The sequence below is a fragment of the Rattus norvegicus genome, chromosome 8 (assembly GCF_036323735.1).
Source record: "Rattus norvegicus strain BN/NHsdMcwi chromosome 8, GRCr8, whole genome shotgun sequence".
Taxonomy (NCBI): Eukaryota; Metazoa; Chordata; class Mammalia; order Rodentia; family Muridae; genus Rattus; species Rattus norvegicus.
In genome coordinates, this window is record NC_086026.1 from 81,948,240 (window position 1) to 81,969,500 (window position 21,261).

General features: G+C 38.1%; 1 protein-coding gene across 13 annotated transcripts in view; it reads left to right on the plus strand.

Annotated features, from left to right (window-relative positions):
- The window catches only part of Zfp280d (zinc finger protein 280D), an 89,087-nt gene extending 76,132 nt beyond the window's left edge, over nt 1-12,955 (plus strand). For 8 of the 13 annotated variants that reach the window (XM_017595664.3, XM_039081513.2, XM_006243357.5 and 5 more), the window contains 3 exons: nt 1,884-1,929; nt 9,447-9,502; nt 11,093-12,955. In XM_017595664.3, the coding sequence (XP_017451153.1) occupies nt 1,884-1,929; nt 9,447-9,502; nt 11,093-11,687 (697 nt within the window). In that variant the 3' untranslated portion in view covers nt 11,688-12,955. The other 5 variants (XM_063265541.1, XM_063265542.1, XM_039081514.2 and 2 more) reach the window with 4 other exon arrangements.
- Nucleotides 12,956-21,261: the final 8,306 nt, after the last annotated feature.

Genomic DNA, 21,261 nt, shown 5'->3' on the forward strand with positions numbered 1-21,261 from the left:
AGATGGAGAGCAGTGAATGTCACTCCAGCCGTGAGTCGCAGACACATTGAGGCCTCACTCCGACCAGATGAAAGGCTGTAGACAAGGTGATTAACAGTGGTGCTTGCTAGGATTGTCTATAGTAGAGTAGAATGGAAAATCTTAATATTTTTAAATACTTTCTTGATGCAACAGCTTGTTGCAGTTTTTCATACTAAGTTTAAGATGTTTAAATGCTTAGAATGAAAGTCTTACACTAGACAAATATTTAATTTCAAAACTTAAATGTTTTTGCTTTTTCAGGCAACTGTTTTCTTATTTATATATAATCTTAAAGTTTTTAAGTTTTTCCTATGTACTTCATTAAAGCAGTGAAGTTATACTGTATAATTTGCATATGTGTATCATTATACAATTAAAAAATCTTAATGCCCAAAAGTAAAGTGTTTCAATTTCTTTGTGTGAATTTTCCTTTTTCAATTTTAAGCTAATTATAAATTATTATAGTATACTTCTAGCATGGTATTTCAACAAAAATTATCCATTTTGTTACACTTTTATCTAATAAGTAAATTATAGATAATTTCTACAGTTCTTTGCTAATATCTAGAAAGCATTAACAATTATAGCTTTCTCTCCTTTTTGGTGGTAGCACTATGGGTTAAGTGCAGAATTTTCTGTATGTGAAACAGATTCTTTAGCACTTAGCTATAACCATCTCCATATATCCTGATTTTTAAATTGTATTCTTAAAAAGAAGGGCGTATGCTAATATTCTATGTTTTGTTGACTAACCATGGGAAAGGCCATCAGGGTAGTTGATGGTTCTTAGATACCTTCATTTTTGTGCATGGAATTTGTTGTAATTGCTTTATGTTAAATATTCTTTATATTATATTATACAATATTCTACAATATTTATAATATTATAATATATTAAATATTCTATATTTTTATATAATAAATTTTTATTTTCTATAATATTATAATTAAATATTCTATAATATTTATAATATTCTATAATATTTATATTCTAAATATTATATAACTTTAGTCTTTATATAATTATAAATGACTTAACTCTTTATAATGTATATCAGCTCAGGTTACCTACATATGCATTTTAAAATCAAATTTAATTATTTACTCCTCAAGAGTTTCTAACACAAAGATCCTTTTAATAATTTTGCTTTTATATTTTACTTTATATTGGTTTTTTAAAAAAGATATGGAAATGTCATGTCTTTGTTAAAATTACAATTTTTTTAACAGTCAAGAATTTTTAAAATGTCTTTTGAATGGTGGTTTTTATGAGGATTTACCCTCAAAATTATTTTCTTTTTTTTTTTTTCTGCCTTCAGAATAAGTTATTGTATGTGTATTGCAGTAGGTCTGTCACACTGAGTTTTGCAATAGATCAAAGTAATCCCTTTATTTTTTTATGTCATGAGATCAGTAAAAACTAGTGTAAATTGTACATATAGGTCTTTTGGTTGCTTTCCATACTTAAAAGTATTTCTTGGAAGTTGATTTTCTAATATATGTTTTTTATTTTTGTAACTAACTTAGCAAAAGATTCTTTCTTAGATTCTGCTGTTCTTAGACAGGAAGGAAATACATCTTTTCCATGTTCTGGGGATTATACCACGGCTCAGCAAGCAGACTATCCCTGAGCCAGGTCCTGTCCTGAAGTGCAGTCGCTCATTCCTTTAGCACAGCCATTCAGCCTGCTGTTTGTCATCAGTGCTTTATTTTTACATCAAGTATTTGCAGCATCAGTCAGTTCTACTATAGACTGTACATTGCTTTAGCTTTACATTTTAATTAAGCATGCCAAAAACCTATTTCATATTTTATAATTGTAAATATAATATAAAATAATCAATACTTATTTTGTTTTTAAGATTAAAAACTGAAGCTCCCACTAAGGGACAAGAATCTGTGTCTAAGGTAAAGTTTGTTTATTTCATAACTTCATAATTTTTTTTATTTGAAAGAATTGTTGCCACAATTTTTCAAAAATTTCAATTGCAAATGAATGTCAGTAACAATTATTGCTGTTTGTAGTATGAAAAAAATTCAGACTGAAGAAGTCTCATTTAAAGTAAAATTGTCAGGTTTTTGTTTTGATAAAGAAATCACATATTTTGATTTGTCTATTGCTTAGTTAAACGGTTGAGTGATGATAAATTTGTGAGTTAAATTCCAACCTCAGTAAAACCTTACACATTAGTACTTCCACTTGGCTTAATATCTTGGGACATTTAAATTAGCAAAGAATATAACAAACAGAATACAAGTATTTAGTGTATGTGTTATTTTCAGTATGACTAGAAACCTAGAATCGTCATGTAAGCATCACTTGCTAGACAGCCTGGTAGATCTTCCTGGCCATCTAGAGTAGGTTTGAGCTTCCCTCTGCTTTCTTAATAGTGGTTTGTTTTTAATCCTTTAATTTTTTGGCCACTTAGTCATTAGAGTGAAGAGAGTCAGATTGAACATTTGTTTTAACACCATTTTTTTTTTAACCATAGAAAGTGTTTTTTAGTTTAAAAGGTTTTTAATTTAAGTACAAATGTGCTTCTTTATTGGATGTTGGATTTTCAAATTGGTTTCTTCTTGAATGAATTTCATTGGTTGAGGTTTTTTAAGAAATCTGCCCATTTTTAACCTAAGATGCTGAACTATTTTGAATATAATGTTGCTGTGGTGTTTCTGTTTGTCCTTTTAAATCCCTGGGGGATGCACAGTGATGTCTCTTCTTTTGCTCTTGAAGTGAAAATGTACCCCTCTCGTTCTTGTTTTATATTTTTATACTTTATAAAGACAGAGAATGCAATTTTGTGCTTTATGTGGTTAATCTTTTAGAGTTAATGAAAATGTAGAAGTTGATTGTATGTTTTTATTTTGCTATTTTTAATGCTTTTTATTTTTAAAGCTTTTTGTTTTTCTCTTTGAATTAAAGAGAAAACTCATGTTATGCAGCTTTTTGTTGTTTTTATTTAAAAATGTGTTCATTTTGGAAGATAGTTATGTTGGATATAGATTTCTGGAAGGAGAGTTTTATCATTTTCTTCAGTTGTTTAAAGTTCTTGACAAGATGTCTGATCATCATCTCTGTATTTCTACTTGGATATTTTTCTTTGGTTTCCCCTCAAGATTTCATCTTCATTTGTGACCTGTTAGAACTTGATGTTCTTAAGTCAGAAGATGCTTTTTCTTATTTGTGTGTTGATCTATTGGTATCTTCAGTTATTTTTATACTTATGATAATTGGTATTTTTCAACTGACTCTTTCTTATCTGCTAGCTTTCGGTTTTATTTCTCTTAAAGCAATTGATGTCAGCCCTTTTAAGCCTTGTGCTTGTTTCCAGTACCCAACTCATTCATTCTTCTAATTTTTATTTTCTTTGTTTTTCAGTTTGGATATTCTCTGTCCTGACCACTCAAATGGTGCAACTGGGCTTTCAGTTTTGCCAGTATACTGACAAGCCCATCAATGAATGCACTTTTAGCTATAAAAGCTTTAGTGTTTAAATTGTTTTCTGATTATCACTTTTGATTCACTACTGAAATTTACATTCTGCTCATGCATGCTAAAGTATTTAACCAATTAATTGTAGTAATTTAATAACCTTTTTGGGCTGGAGAGATGGCTCAGCTCTTCTTAAGAAATGCTCTTGGAAAGACCTGAGGTTCAATTTCTAGCAGACACATGTTGTCTTATAGCCATCTGTAGCTCCAGTTTAAGGGAATCTGATGTCCTCTTCTGGCCTCTGTGGATACCAGACATGCACATGGTACATAGACATACAATCAGGCAAAACACCCATACACATATATTAAATATTCAAAAAATTTTAAGATGGTGGGTGGGTAAAGAGATGGCTCAGCACTTAAAGACACTTACTTGTTCTTATAGAGGACCTGGGTTTGGGTCCTAGCACCTACCTGGCAGCTCACAACCATCTGTAACTCTAGTTCCAGGATATGCAACCCCCTTTTTTGACCTCTGTGAATACTGCACATGCATGTGGTGCACATACATAAATGCAGGCAAAATATTCACACATATAAAAAGTAACCTCGAATTAATATATTTTTCTGTCTCAAGCACTTGGAAGATAGCTCAGCTGGTGGTGTTTGTCAGGCATGCATGAGGTTTAGAGTTCAGTTCCCAGCAGCTACATAAAGAGCCAGTCGTGGTAACACACATTTCCAATCTCAGCATGAGGGAGACATCCCTGGGACTTGATTTGAGCCTCATCAGTAAACTCCAGGTCCCATATAAGACCCTGTTTCAAAAAATAAGGTAGAGAGTATCTGAGGAAAACACTTGATGTTGGCACCTGCCTCCACACACATGCTCATACATCTAAACCTTCATCCATGAATGTGCACAGGCCCAAAAGTAAACTTTGTCCCTCTGATAATCCCTGTTTCTGTATTGTGCTGAGTCTAGCTCTTTGTCATCTAACAGTATGCACCCTGCCCTTCTTGTTTTTCAGTTAAGTATTTGGTTGGAAGATATTTTGTGTAGGTCTGAAGAGAACAGTATGTCTAATGCATATCTTTTTCTGGTTTAGGCCATTCACATGGAACTTGGGTCTGTCTAGTCAGGGACTGAATTCAGTTTGGGTTTTCTCATAGCTAATGAGAAATCCTGAGAGAAACAGGTTCTTTCTATGGGACTTCGGGTTTACTGATGAGGCTCAAATCCAATACCAATAGCATCTCCCCTTTATTCTTTCCTGTTAACATTATTAGCTAGAATAAATCATCAAAGTCATATTTATTTGATTTCCCTGCTTTTGGTGTCAGGGAAGCCACTTTTTAAATACACAAATCAGATTTCTTAAGTATACTTAAACGTTATATGCATATTGAACCTTTTGTTACGTTTTATGTTGTTTGTGTTTGTGCCTGTGTGCACCTGTGTGTGCAGGTACCCATAGAGACCAGGAGGCAGCGTCAGATATCCTGAAGTTAGTTGTAAGTGTGTTTAAGAGCCACCTGCTGTGGGTGCTGAGATCAGAACTCCAGTCCTGCAAGAGCAGCAAACAGTTGCAACTGCCAAGCAATTTCTCCCATTCCTCGTGCTCCATACTTTTCATTTACTGTGTATTTTGATAGGTATATTATGACACTGTGACTAACTGTTACGGTAATTAAATTTCTACTTACTTAGACCACCTCCTCTGTCTTCTGTTCCTCTATGCCCATCATTCCACAGGAATAAAATTAGAGTAAGCCAAATGAGGCCTTCACCTCTGGGCTACAAAATTAAAGAGGTGAAGTCTCAAAATTTTAATAAGTTAAATTTACTATTTTAGTTCAGTATTTTAAAGCATCAACAGTAAATGCAGAATAATTCATGATGAACATAATCTGAAAGTTTTAAAGATGGAATCTTGTTTAATCTTGTATTTCCTGCCTTTGTGGGGCAGATAATGAAAGACCCCCACTTACATTTGACATTCTCCTCTGATGCTCCTTGTTCAGTCATGAGAGAAGAGAGGCTGGCAGGCTGTTCTCCTTAATCTTAGCTTCAATCCGTAGTAGTGCTACTCAAGCAGAAACGTTCATGTAACTACAAATCTTTGTTGAGTTTTAATATAGTAAGTGTAGATAGTAGTTATATAATAAATGCAATTTTTATTTATTAATATAATTGACCTGTTACAAATGAAACTTGAAAAAGATGTTAAATAATTTTTGAAGAATTATTTTCTTACTAGGAAAATTGACAGTTTCTCTGTGTAAAGCAATGATAGCAGCCATGTGAGATAGCTCAGAGCAGATGCAGTGTTTGGGCATCCCTCCAGCCCAGCATTCCACCCTCAGTGTGACACAAGACAAGATCTTTTGCTCCATTTGGGGGTTTCTCTGCTATAAATTCACTGAATAGGTTTCTGGATCTTGTTTATTTCTCAGTTACTTCTAACCTATGGATTCTTGGGTTTGGTCTCTTCATCATGTCCCAGAGTTAAAGTTTGGTTATTGTTTTTGTTTGCATTCTCTTTTATTGACATCTGATTGCGATATTTCCTCAGTCTTGTTCTGTCCCTGCTGTCCTTTTCTCTACTTCATCTAGTCTATTTGTGATAAGCTGCACTGTGCTTCTTGTTTTATCCTATTTTCATTTCTAAAGTTGCCTTGCTCTTTAACTTCTCTTGTGTTTCTGAGTTGTAGCTTATGTGTCCTAGTTTACTTAGAAGTAGGCAGCCTTCTCTCTGAGGGCTCAGTCTATAGTACTACAGAATAAACAAACTGCCTTAGTAGGCAACAAAACAAGACATGGAAATAGAATTTAAAACAATTAAAGCCAATGACTATCCCACCAGTAACTAATAGAAAATAAAATGGCACAGGCTAGCAAGGTGGCTAGCAGGTAAGGGCACTTGGCACCAAGCCTATAGGACAAACTTCTGCAAAATGTCCTCTGATCTCAACATATGGTGCATGTGTGTTCTGCCCTGGGCTCCGTGTCTCCTAGTGCTAAATTTTCTTTGTGTACTAGGAATCGCTGTTAGCCACATCTTGGTTCTGTGGACTGAAGGTTAGACAGGTTCTTACTTGCTCCCAATACCTTTCAGTTTGTATGCCTTTGAGGATAAGCATTCAAATTGAAGAATTTTCTCAAGGGCATCAAAGAGTAGCGGAAAAAAACTAATCTATGCCAAAGAGATCTGAGGGAACCAAACAGTTTCAGAGCCTGCCTAGCAGTGGATCACCCTGGAGATAGGAAGGAGGAGGCTTAAGTTTCTCATTCTTGCTAGCATCAGATCTCACATTGCAAGGAGGCCTCTCCAGAGTCTGAGCTATCTGCCAACTTCAGGCTGAGGGCTGTCATCTATCTCCCCCCAGTGATCCTAAGTCCCCAAATTGTCATACAAGTGGTCACTGACCATTGGACCTTCCTATCATGAATTACCTGCTGCCTAAACTGCTTAGTGTGTTCGTCATCTTGCATCTTCTTCTCTGTGTTAGCGTCTCCAGGCACCCTGACTTGGGATTCTCCCTTGCTTTTTGGTTTCCAGAAATAGCTCAGGCGCAAACAGGTTCCTTCTCAAGATAGTATATTGTGGTGTAATACGGGGCTTTTGTAAAACGGATTTCTTTTCCAGTTCTGGTCCTGCCATACAGGAAGAGTTATTTTCCTACTAAAATTTCTTACCAGATTTAAGATGTAGGCTTCTCCTTTGGCTAGGACTATCCGTCTTCAGCAAGTGGCCTGCCTGCTGTCTTTGTACAGTTAGCCTCTACTTCCTTCCCTGGGAGGGACGTGCTAGAGGTCTGCTTGCTTTTGTTGCTTATGTAGTTTTTGTGTTTCTAGCACTTCAGCCAGCCATCTTTAATCCCCAATGTTTTGCCTCTTCCTCTTTTCAGAGTAAAATCTACTAGTCATTTATGGAGTCACATGTAGGTTGTACCTAAGAAAGGTGCCTTTTGGTTTGGTTTGTTTGTTTTGTTTTGTTTTTGAGGCAAAGTTTCTCTGGGTAGCCCTGGCTGTCCTGAAATTCTCACTTTGTAAACCAAAACTGACCTTAAACTCACAGAGATGCACCTGCCTCTGCCTCCCAACTGCTTTAATTATATGCACAGAATATTGATAAGACATGAGTTCAAAGACTGAAACCGAAGACGTACATTGCACATAGTCCTGGGCTGATCCTTAGTATAATAATTAATAATAATAATAATAATAAATAATTAGTTCTGCTTGTGCTTGGTACTGGAGAATACACTAACTGCTGGTATAGTGTGGGTGCTTTTGTCTTGATTTGTGTTATGTTGCCAGCATTTTTATTCCTCGCTAGTCTTATATTATACTAAGAATTATGACTTCACTTAATTCCTGAAATCTAACATGGATTCCCCGGGTGTCTGTAAATCAAATTTGAGACCTCCTGACATGAATTTAATGTGAATTTACCTACTGAATTTGTGTGCATGCAACCTTCACAGTTTGCATGGATATTATTTAGACTTTGCTGTAGTGAAATCCGGTGTGCTAATGCTGAGGTGAAGGATTTTATGAAGAGATTTCACACACTCAACACAGTCTTTACAGGGAGGGGTGTTTGGGGACTGATTAGTGTTTACAAAGAGAAATCCAGTCCCTCATGTTGTTCTTTGCTGTTTTTGGTCCTCACGTAGTCTTGATTAGATAGTTCAAAGAGCTGACTGTTTACCTCTGTGGTAAGGGAAGGAACCTAACCTTTTGTGAGTTGGAGAAGGAGCAGTTAGATTCCCAACAGTTACTGTGCATCAGTTTTGCCTTTTACATGCTCAGCGTTAGACCAGGTTTCTCTCAAAGCCTCGCATCTGAGTCCCCTGTCCGGATCGACTCACCCCCTCATTGCCCTCCCATGGCATCGCTGTCACTTCCACCATCCTGCTGAGCCCTCACTATCCCAGCCATGTGCCAGCTTCTACAACTTTGCTGACATGTCTTTACTAATAAGCATGGTTGGTATTTGGTTTTTTGGTTTTTTTATGAGTGAAATTGCTTAATTCTCAGGTATAATTTTTTTAGCAGAATTGGGTAAATAAGGACATAAATAGTGTGATTCGTGTCACAGGCTTGAGTCAGTCTGCTGGGGTTATGAGCAAGTTCTCTGTGTGCTGTATCACTTGGACTTTGTGCTCTCTCTACTTCTCAGTTGTACGGACATCAGTTGTGATCCATTGTGTGGACTAAATGAAACTCAATGTAATTCTTAGTACACTCCATGCAGCGTATGTGCTTGGAGGCTGGTAGTTGTCAAGGACTGCTGAACCGCTCCCACTAGAAGGAGGTTTTTCAATATTCCTTTCTCACACTCAACATTTGAAATGAGCAAAATATTTCTTCAATATATCTGTCTTTTCATACATGTGGCTTGACAGTGGAAGAATTCACATAATTCTTAAATATGAAATAAAAATTTCAAGTGTTTTTTTTCCTTAGTATCTGCAATATGGGTAAGATTCTGGGGGTTGGTATCTTGTTATTTATATTCAAGTTTCAACTAGTTTTCTGCTTGAATAACTTCCACATTTGAAAACCTTGGTAAGGAAAATAGGCAACATCTTACTTTGTGGTCTTTAGTGATCTGGAACTCAGTATGTAGACCAGGCTGGCCTTGCACTCAGAGATCTGTCCGTCTCTACCTCCCAAGTGCTGGAATTAAAGATGTAAGGCACTACCTTCAGCTGGGAAATAGTTCTTAATAAAGTTGGGTACTGCTTCTTGACTTTAATTCAAAACTTTTTGGTGTACTGAAAATGTTATGGGTTTGAAAAAATGTCTGTTCTACTGTACACTTCAGACTGAAAATAAGATTGAAAAATTCATTTTTTGTTCCTTTGGTGTATTAGCTTGTACACTTAAGTTGCTTCTATCCAGGATAACACTTAATAATAATAATAATAATAATAATAATAATAATAATACCGTGAGTGTAAAAGTGTTATTGTTTCAGGAAACAGCAAGACATAGTACAGCTGAAAGAGAACCAGGAGCATCACATTCTGAAAGGTAAGAATAAGGGAAAAATAAGACTCTTGATTAATTTAATGAAACAAATTAATATTTGACCTAAATTATATTTCACTGACAGCTGGCAATTTTCTCTATTAAATGAAAACAGTTATAGGATACTACAGATTATGGGATTGGACAATTAAATTATGTAATTTTCTTATTTTTATCTTTATATTTTATAGTACGCTATTTGCTAATCTGTTGAGAATAACAACCTACCCCACAAACAAAAGTAAAGTGTTGAGACTGTATCAAGATGTTTTTGGTTTTTACTAGTAAAATAATCTAGCCTCCTTACATCTTTATCCTAGAGTTCTGAGCAATGAGGTTGAACAAAATGTCACCTAAGCAGTAGGAAAATAAACGCATCATCTGTATATTACTCAGTAGTCTGTCAAATGTGATCTGAACAAAAATGATTGTCTGATACATGGACAAAAGGGTCTTTTTTTTTTAAGATTTATTTTATTTATATGACTATACTGTAGCTGTCTTTCAGACACATCAGAAGAGGGCATCAGATCCCATTACAGATGGTTGTGAGCCACCATGTGGTTGCTGGGAATTGAACTCACGACCTCTGGAAGAGCAGTCAGCGCTCTTAACCGCTGAACCATCTCTCCAGCCCACAAAAATGTCTTTCACAGTAGCAACATAAATGAGACATGGATGGAGACAAGCAAACATTAAGCTAGCTTTCATGAGAGACCATTTTTCACATGACTTTTTTCTATGTAATCAATGATTTAGTTGAAATTTTCAGTGGGGTTTAGTTGGAAACTAACAGTATTGCCCCAAGATTGGTCTAAATGCAGATCAATAGAGCAAAGTAAATTGCAGAGAAATTGCTTTGTATTTTCAGTGGTCTCAGAGTGGATGACACCTGATACCCTCACTGGGTAGTCACTCAGCACATTGAGAAAAAAAGTGTTCAAATTCTGGATAGATTAACTATTATAAATAGGAATGTGTGGTGATTTGTTTTTGTTAAAATAATCATCCTTAAATCTATATAAGTGGCTCCACCATTTTATGATTCATTCAGTTATTCCAGTTTACATACCAGGGTCAGAGAAATATGTGTGCATACACCTAAATCTGTATGAAAATAAACATCACTCATACATATGCATTCCTTTCATATGTTTTCAAGTTTATGAGATTATCAAAAATCAGGAAAATGCTTGGGAACTTCTGATTTGATTTTATATAGGAAAGACATCTAAGCATAGAGTACATAAAACATAAAAGAAATTAGACTTTTCCATAGATTGATTGTTAGGAACTTTACTGAATATTAGGGACGCTTAACTTGATCCAGACACAGGCAGAGCTTCACTCAGACAACAACAGTTGTCTGGGATAGAGACAGCCAGAAGCAGCTGGTAGGCGCTCAGGGTTCAGGTTCCTTTTTATTTGTGGCTCCAACAGTTTTGCCTTAGCCCTCTCCAAGTTGTAACAGAATAGCCAGGGCTCAGGGACTTATCTGTTTGGGTAGTCAAGTCTCTGACATGTTCTACCTGAGTATTCCTTTATTTGGGTTGCATCATTTTATGAGTGGTTAATAAGCGGCTTTGTTTTCAGTAAGCAGGATAAAGCTCCTCCATCAGAAGACGACACTGGGCGTGATGCAAGTGTATGTGAAGCTGCAGCAGCAGCAAACCGTGAAAGAAATGTGACCGCTTCAGACACAGAAGACGTACGCACCTCTAATGACGTCTTGAGTCGTGGTCCAGAGGTTGGAACAGATAATATGGAAAAGGAAGAGCAAGCACATCACACCTGTCAGGAAATGGAGCTGAAGAGGGACCAAAGTTCAGAAAGCACAGATGATCAGAGTAAAGAGCACAGTCCCACTGAAGCTGAGTTGTCTTCAGAGATTAGTCAGGATTTACAGCTAACACCGGAAGGTGTTGGCCTTGGTCAGTGTCTGAGGCAGGGGGAGGAACCTGAATCTGTGAATTCTGATGCTAGTGAGCAAGACAGCGTTCGTTTGGAACCTTTGACGCCATCAGAAGTCCTGGAGTTTGAAGCCACAGAGGTCTGCCATAGTGGTGAAGACCCTTCAGCCAGCACCAGTGACGCAGTATCTGGTGGGACAGGTGGCAGTCCTGGAGGAAGTAGCCCTCGTAGAGCAGAGTCAGCAGCAGACCTGGCAGGCGGACAGGAAGGAAGCTGAACGACAAGGCATTCCATGTTTCATTCCCAACAGAAAGCACTTAGAACTGTCCGGTGAGCTCAGGAGTGCTGTGCTAGAGGTCAGCAGTGGGAGGTCGAGAGAGGTCCGTCATACACTTCATCTGTACGTTCAATCTTATTAAATCAGTTTACCAGTAACAGCATGGTTAGTATGGATTTCCACGTTTTTAAAAACCTGAACAGAACTTTAGTGAAAACTAAGTTTGTCATCCAAGGGTCTCTTAGCACTTTTTGATAAAATCTTGTTTACCAATATGAAATTATTATAAGATAGCTATGCTCATCAGACTTTTCAAACTTTCATTAGTACTAAACTTAAAGTCCTCATCATCTGAATATTCCTTTTAGTAAACTTAAAGGAAGAGATTTAAAACCATGTATTTTTTTGAAAATACCTTTGAACTGCCAATCAATTGTTACTGTTAATAAAGGCTTTGTTTTTACTATGATCCTGGTAATAAAGCATGCTTAGAGTGCTAAATTGGCCTGTTAAGAACTTGGATGAATATGAAAATTAAGTTTGGACTTAATATAACATTCCAATCTGTCAGAAGCATGCAAACAGAATTTTAGAATCTGTGCGCCTCCATGCAAGTGTTAGCCTGCCAGGCTGTCAGCTTACCTTTATTAAACTTTCAGTGAAAGTGAAATTATGAAAATATAAGTTTATATTTGTGCTTTTAGTCAGTGTATAAGCTGTGCAGAACCCCACCCCAGTCCCCATGGACTAGTTGTATAAAGTAGAAATCTGTTATTGAAACTCTTAAATAGCTACTATGCTTTTAATATTGTTTCAATGATTTTTAGCAGTAGACCCATAAAAATGGTCTGGAAACCAAACCAAAGTATGGTAGAATGTAGGCAAAAGGAATTGAACTAAAAACATGCCTTCGCATGTACTCAACTATGTTAAGGGACGTCCTCAATTGTAAAAGTAGAGACTTCTAATGGGACCCTAAAGCATATGTTCAAAAACAAGAGGGGGGGTGGGAATTAGCCTAATTTATCCGTAAGTCAGCTACTAAGTTGATTTTTTTAGATATAGAAGTGAATATAACAATAATTTGCTTTTAAGTACTAATAAAGTTTTATTTTAAATGCTGCATTTTTAATTCTTAAAATGTACTTTGAATTCTTTGAAACTGTTTAATTGAATGTTAAATGTTTTCAAGGCCTGTTAAAATTCTGTTGTATATAGTAGTTTTTGAGCAAATATTTGCAATAAAAACCTGTCTTTGAATAATTTTATATTCAGATCCATGCTTGGTCAGCCTATTTGGTGCTTAGGCAGTTGTTCTTTGTACAGCGAGCTCTGCTGTGTGCTTTACTAACAGACTGAACTGAAAATACAAGGGACACACAGCTAACACAGAGAGTAATTCTTACATGTCAAGAGAAACAATAGTATTCCTCATCAATTTAAATAGGTTGAACAGGAAAAGTAGAATTGTTTACTTGAATATTTGAAGAGATGGTTTTTTCATCTTTCCTTCACCGAAGACTAGTTGTAACACAAATCTGGCACACAAAAAATGTTTTATAACGTTATAAACCTGTGAGCCTGGGGTTAGACAATGTTTACCTGTGTGAGGAGGACCAAGTTCTCAGGAGCACTCAGTTTCCTGACAAGCCTGTTTTCTTATGCTATAAAACACGTGGACAAAACCCTCAGATCAAAATGTCTCCAAAGTATCCAATTCCTTGGGCTTTGTAAAGTTTGCTGCTGTATCCATTACCACATTCAAAGTCACTGATGAGTGAGCTGTTTGTGCTTGCCCTGCGTAAGAAGGAGCTGGTGCTGGACTCTTAGTTGCCTTGCCCAGAAAGAGAAGTAGCAGGGATGGACAACAGGGAAAGAAGCCTTGCGCCTAGCGGTGTGCAGGCTTCCTTCTTACATAGTCTTCGTACTGCCTCCTGAGTCAGGAACTAACAATTCAGATACACAGAGCCAGCCTCTGCGCAGTAGTGAGCAGTCCAGAGCAGACCTGCCCACAGTGAATACTGAGGTCTGTGTGCTTTGTAGCATGAAAACAGCAGTGTGGAATATGTAACTACTGAACCTGTTTGTATAATTTTATTTACAGCAGCATGTTGGGTGCATGTTTTTTGTTTTTTGTTTTTTTTAACCTTAGCTGTACACACAAAAGTAAAGAAAACAGGGGTTGGGGATTTAGCTCAGTGGTAGAGCGCTTGCCTAGGAAGCGCAAGGCCCTGGGTTCGGTCCCCAGCTCCGAAAAAAAAGAACCAAAAAAAAAAAAGAAAACAATACCCCAGCAGTTACTGCATAGGATCACAATGCCAGAACATGGGCCTAACTTGACCTTGTTCTAAAGCTGGTGTTTTTAACACACCTACGATTGCTAGAACTAAATATTCTCTATTAAAAAGCTTTTTTTTCCAGATATCTCTTATTGGTGATTAATTACAGTTTCATTTATCATTTCACAGTAGTTTATACGTATTGGAATCAAAGATGTCTGAACGAGCCATGCTTAAGCATGATAGCACAGGCATTATAGTGCTAACTCCTAGGATGCCGAAGCAGGAGGATCAAGTTCCAGGCAGCCTGACTCCATAGTAAGAATCTGCCTCCAGAATAACAGCCCGAAGTTTTAAACAAATGCCTCCTGGTATGTCCTTCTATAAATAGCAATATGGGAGAGGTTAGCCTATAATTTTACACTCAGAAAAGTAAGTGTGCAATTTAAAGATACATCATTGCACTTTTATAGCTGTCTGTTAAAATAGTTATTTTTGTGGTTAACGTTATTTCTATTCCCGTTTCTGTTCCCTGAGGCTCCGCATCTGCTGCACAAGGACAAAGATCAGAATACAGATTTCCAGCACCTACATACATGCATGGCAGGTGTGACAGCGTCCTGTAGTTCCAGCACTCAGCACGTAGTGACAGAGATGGGACCCCCAGAGTGAGTTGGCTAGTTAGACTAGCCAGATCCACAAGCTCTGGGCTCAGTTGAGAGGTCTTTGACCTCCCACACATAGGCAGCACCTACACATACAAACATAGCATGCTTGGACTTAACACCGCATGCGCGCGCGCGCGCACACACACACACACACACACACACACACACACACACACACACACCTGTTACTTCAAGTCCATACAATTTTATTAACTATAAAACAGGCTTATATGTGTTACACGCTTTAAAGAGGGATTACAAACATCTTTACTAGATTATTACAATGCCATGTGCCTTTTCAGCTAAAACGTCTGTTTCTAAGTTTAGGAAAAAAACATTAAGTGTGAGCATGTGTGTCTGTGTTCTCAGATGCCAGAAGAGGAGCATCTGATCCATGATGAGATCCACAAAGTTTGAATTTACAGGTGGTAAGCTGCATCATGTGGGTGCTAGGAATCAAATCAGGTCCTCAGACATGGAACACATATTTACTCTTCTGGAGAAAAAGGCATCTGTTTAGTAATGTTTTTGACCTATGAGGCCTGTCTTTCTATATATGTATGGAAAAAAAAAACAGAACACTTGCCTCACCAGCTCCCTTGAATTAATGTGTGAGCATTTGATTTTGACAGCTAATCAGGTGTGCTCCTTCATCACTCTGAGATAATGAACCAGGCACAATGAAGCAGCAATCTTTAAGTGGTGACACATCATTATTCTTTTGAGGTAGCATTGCTTATGAACCCTCTGCAGGTTCAGGTCTGTCTCACGACAACGTGGGTGGCATTCACAGTTTGTTAAGGTGGAAGCTGAGGAAATGGCTTGCTTAGTGATCAAGCGTGTATACTGCCCTTGCAGGGGGCGTGACATCTCTAAATTTCATGTCGGGTGGTTTACAATTGCCTGTAACTCTAGCTCCAAGGAATTCCATGCTTCTCACCTTTGATGACATTCACATATACATACACAAAATTTTTAATTTTAAGAAATAAATTTTAAGATGAAACCATATAATGGGAAGTCAAGCATTTTAAGGTGAGCAGTGAAAATAGCACATAGTGTGTTTACAGTGTTGTGCAACTCTACCTCTGGTTCCCAAACCTTTCCAGCCAGAGTAAAACCATCTTGCCAATTAAGCAGCTTCTCCCCATTACCCACTTCCCTCAATCTTGGAAACCACCATGCTACAGATTTGTTTTCTGTTCTGGGTATTTGCATTTTAGAATCAATCATACAGTAACATTTCAGGCTACATCTGCAGCCTTCAAACACAAATAACTGGAAAGATATCCTGTTTGTGTCACTTTTTAAGAATTAATGCTGTCAAAACCTACATGCTCCCTGAACAAGATTTTAATAAAATCCCTAGCCAAATTCCAACTAAAAAAATAGAGCCAACTAAAAAATAGAGCAAAAACAGCATTTAGAATTCTGTAGAAGCATAGACATTTCTAGATTGTCATGTCAGTTTGGGGCAAGAACAAAGCTAGAAGAATTATACTCCCTAATTTTAGAAAATACTAGAATTACAGGCATCAAAACAATATACTTTTAGTAAACCTGCAGGTCTAAAGAGTAGAGAACTCAAATAACACACATAAATGCTGTCAGCAGATCCTCCCAGAAGGGAAAGAATACACAATGCAGGAGTAGATCAATATACAAAAATACATTAACATAATCCACCATATAAACAAAGCTGAAAGAAAAAAACCACACATGATCATCTAATTAGATGCTTTAAAAGCCTTTGACAAATCTAACACCCTTTCATTTTAAAAGTCTTGGAAAGATCAGGGATACAAGGCACATACCTAAACAGAATAAAAGCAATACACAGCAAGCCAATAGCCAACATCAAAATAAATGAAGAGAAATTTAAAGCAATTCCACTAAAATCAGAGGCAAGACAAAGCTGGCCACTCTCCCTATTATTCAATATAGTGCTTGAAGTTCTAGTTAGAGCAGTAAGACAACTAAAGGAGATCAAGGGCATACAAATTAGAAAGGAAGAATTCAATGTATTGCTATTCTCAGATGATAGTATAGATAAGTGACCCCAAAAATTCTACCAGAGAACTCCTACAGCTGATAAATACCTTCATAGAAATGTCTGGATACAAAATTAACTTGAAAATATCAGTGGCCCTCCCTTATACAAACAATAAACAGGCTGAGAAAGAAATTAGGGAAACAACACCCTTTAGCCATAAATAATGTAAACTATCTTGGTGTAACTCTAACCAATCAAGTGAAAGACCTGTACGACAAGAACTTAAGTCTCTGAAGAAGGAAATTGAGGAAGATATCAAAAGATGGAAAGATCTCCCATGCTCATGGATTGGTAGGATTAGCATAGTGAAAATGGCCATCTTACCAAAAGCAATCTCCAGATTCAAAACAATTCCCATCAAAATTCCAACACAAGATACAATTCACAGACCACAAGAAGCTCAAGAAGAAGGATAACCAAAGTACGGATGCTTCACTCCTTAAAAGGGGAAACAAAAATATTCATAGGAGGGGATATGGAGGCCAAGTTTGGAGCAGAGAATGAAGGAAAGGCCATTCAGAGCCTGCCCCACATGTGGCCCATCTACATACAGCCACCAAAACTAGGTAAGGTTGATGAAGCTAAAAAACACATGCTGAAAGGGACGGGATATAGATCTCTCCTGAGAGACACATCCAGAGCATGTCCAATACAGAGGTCAATGCTAGCAGCAAACCACCGAACTGAGAACAGGATCCCCTTGGGGGGAATTAGAGGAAGGATTGAAAGAGTTGAAGGAGCTTGCAGCCCCATAAGAACAACAATGCCAACCAACCAGAGCTTCCAGGGATAAACCACTACCGAAAGACTATACATGGACTGACCCAGGGCTCCAACTGCATATGTAGCAGAGAATAGCCTTGTTGGGGCACCAGTGGAAGGGGAAGCCCTTGGTTCTGCCAAGACTGAACCTCCAGTGCAGGGGAATATGGGGGAGGGGGAATTAAGGGGGATGTATGGGGGGATTACCCATATGGGGAGGGGGAGGGGAGGGAATGGGAGCTTATGGACAGGAAACCGAGAAAGGGAATAATATTTGAGATATAAGTAAAGAAATATAAAAAAATAAAAATAAGAATAAATAAAAAGTGTACAGGACAGAACACCAATGGCTCATTCTCTAATTTCAACAACTGATAAATGGGATTTCATGAAACTGAAAAGCCTCTGTAAGGCAAAGGACACTGTCATTTGGTTCTCCATATAACAGAGGACAAATATCCAAAAAATTAGAAAGAAGTTAGACACCAAAAACCAAATAACCTAATTTAAAAATGGGATACAGGGCTAAACAGAGAATTCTCAATACAGGAATCTTGAATGGCCAAGAAGCACTTAAAGGATGTTCAACATCCTTAGTCATCAGGGAAATGAAGATCAAAATAACGCTGAGCTTCTATCTTAAACCTGTCAGAATGGCTAAGATAAAAAATATTCAGTGACAGCACATGCTGGCAAAGATGTGGAGCAAGGGGAACACTCCTCCATTACTGGTGGATGTGCAAACTTGTACAACCACTTTGGAAACCAATTTGATGGTTTCTCAGGAAACTGGGAATAGTCCTACCTCAAGACTCAGCTATACCACTCCTAGGCATATACCCAAAAGATGTCCTACTATACCACAGAGACACTTGTCCAACTATGTTCATAACAACTTTATTCATAGTAGCCAGAAACTGGAAACAAGCTAAATGTCCTTCAACTGAAGAATGGATGAAGAAAACGTGGTATATCAAACAAATGGAGTACTATTCAAAGACACCATGCATTTTTGCAGGCAAATAGATGAAATTTGAGAATACCTGAGTGAGATAACCCAGAGCTAGAAAGACACGTATGGTATGTACTCACTTCTGAGTTGACATTAGTCAGAGCACCAACTACATAGAGTGTGATAGACCCTGGTTTTGATCCATTACACCTCAAAAGAAAGGAGAGGTGGAGGGTTGGGGATTTAGCTCAGTGGTAGAGCGCTTGCCTAGGAAGCGCAAGGCCCTGGGTTCCGTCCCCAGCTCCGGAAAAAAAAAAAAAGAACCAAAAAAAAAAAAAAAAGAAAGAAAGAAAGGAGAGGTGGGGGAGGGAGGGAGGGAGGGAGGGAGGGAGGGAGAGAGAGAGAGAGAGAGAGAGAGAGAGAGAGAGAGAGAGAGAGAGAGAATGCAAATGGAACCCCACTAATCTGAAAGTCTGAAGTCCAAAATGGCCTACAATCAAGTGTGAGCTGATAGGCCGCTTCAGATGAATGGGTAGTCTCACACCTCACCTCCGGTTACAAAAGAGAAGCTCACAGCATGGTTCTCTGAGCACTTCCAAAGGATAAACAGCCTCCTATACAATGTTTGAGATTAGATAGATAGATAGATAGATAGATAGATAGATAGATAGATAGATAGATAGATAGATAGATATGTGTATAAAATTCTCTCCAGCCAATCAGTGTGTGTGTGTGTGTGTATAAAATAAATGGTTTTCAAAAATAAATAAATAAATGGTTTTCATATAGGGACTTTAGTCTCATCTTCCAGGCATCTCAAGCTTATAACAATATTTTGAAAACTTTCTGTATCCCAAGCATTTCAGTTAAGGGACACACAGCCTGTACCAGGAATCTAAAATAAAGTAGTTTGTAGGAACACAGAGAAGACATGTCGTTCCCAGATGGGTAGAAAGATGCCAAAATGTGCTGATACTGCTAAAGTTGCATAAAGTTCCAGAAAAGGCTAGAATTTGGATGCCTAAGAGAGTAAACACCTGCACAGAATAGCACTTCTAGCTAGCAACTCCAAGTTGTAAATTTAAATGTATTTTCTAGGACATATGCTTAGCACATACACACTAATTACCCCAACAAAGACAGCAACATTGGCTGCAGAGGTGGTTTCAGGGGTGAACACCTTCAACCTCACTAGGTTGTCAACATTGTTCTCTTGGTATGTATTCATTTTACCTCAACGTGTGATCTGTTTGATTGTTCGTTATGTGCTGAGCTCATGCACATTTGTGTGCACATTTGTGTGCATGTGCATGTATGTGCATGAGTGCTGTGTACACAAAGGGTGGAAGAGAGCACTGGATGTCCTGGAGCTGGAGTCATGGGTAATGAACACAGGGATGCTCAGAACCAAACTCTAGAATTCTACATGGACAGTGAACACAACCATAAGCCATCTCTCCATCACCTGCAATAGGATTGCTTTTTCTTTTTTTTCTTTTTCTTTTTCTTTTTTGTTAAAAGTTAAATTTAAGACAAAGAAAATGTTGATGCATGCTGCAACATGGATGACTCTTGAAGATAATATGCTCAGTGAGATAAGTCAGGGTGGTGGTTTGAATGAAAATAATTCCCATACTGCTGGGCCTGGTAGCACATGCCTTTAATCCTGGCTGATCCCTGTGAGTTCGAAGCTAGCCTGGAGTACAAATTGAGTTCTAGGCCAGCCAAGGCTGTTATACAGAGAAAACCTATCTCAAAAAAAAAAGTGGGAATGGGAGTGGGAGGAAGAGGCAGAGTTCACATATTTGAATGCTTGGTTCCCAGGTGATAAAAGTGTTTACAAAGGATCAGGGGTTGTGGCCTTGGAGGTGTATCACTGGGAGCAGACTTCAAGGTTTCAAAAGCCTACAACAAATCCAGTCTCTCTCTGTCTCTCTGCCTCTCTCTCTCTCTGTCTCTCTGTCTCTCTCTGTCTCTCTCTGTCTCTGTCTCTGTCTCTGTCTCTCTCTCTCTCTCTCTCTCTCTCCCTTCTCTCTCCCTCCTCTCCTCTCCTCTCCTGTCCTCTCCCCTCTCTCCTCTCCCTCCCTCCCTCCCTCTTTCCCTCTCTCCCTCTGCCTGTGAATCAGGATGTAAGCTCTGGGCTCCTGCTGCAATGTCATGCGATGCCCGCCTGCCACCCTGCTCCCCACCATGATGATTACGGACTAACTCTGAAACTGTAAGCAAGCCTGCAATTAAGTGCTTTCTTTTAAAAGTAGCCTTGGTTCTGGTGTCTCCTCACAGCAAAAGGATAGTAATTAAGACAGTCAGTCACAAAGATACAGATATTCTATGAGTCTGTACGAAGTATTAAAATTCACAGAGGGAGTATGTAAAAATGGCAGTGTCAAGAAGCTTAGGAAAAAGATTAATAAGGAACATTAATTTTGTGTGATTAAAACCTGTGTCTGTGAGCACACCTATCCATACAGGCAAGCAGGGAAGCCAAAAGTTTACATCACAATGTTTTTCTTTGGTCCCCTTTCCACCACCTTTTTGGAGACATTGTTGTTTTTTGAAACTGCGGATTGCCCATTCAGCCAGGCTGACTAACTTGTGAGCCTCCTGTATCCAACTGTCTCCACAGCACCCAGCACTGAGGTTACATGCAGACGCACTGTGCCAGATCCTGGGATCTGAACTCAGTTCCTCACACACAGAAAACACTTGCTTGACATTCTGAGCCATTTCTCAGCCTCTGGAATCATTATTTAAAGTGTGGTGCACCCCTTTAATCTCAGCACTTAGGAGACAGAAGCAGATGAATCTCTGTGAGTTCAAAGCCAGCCTGATCTACAGAGCAAGTTCTAGGACTACCAGG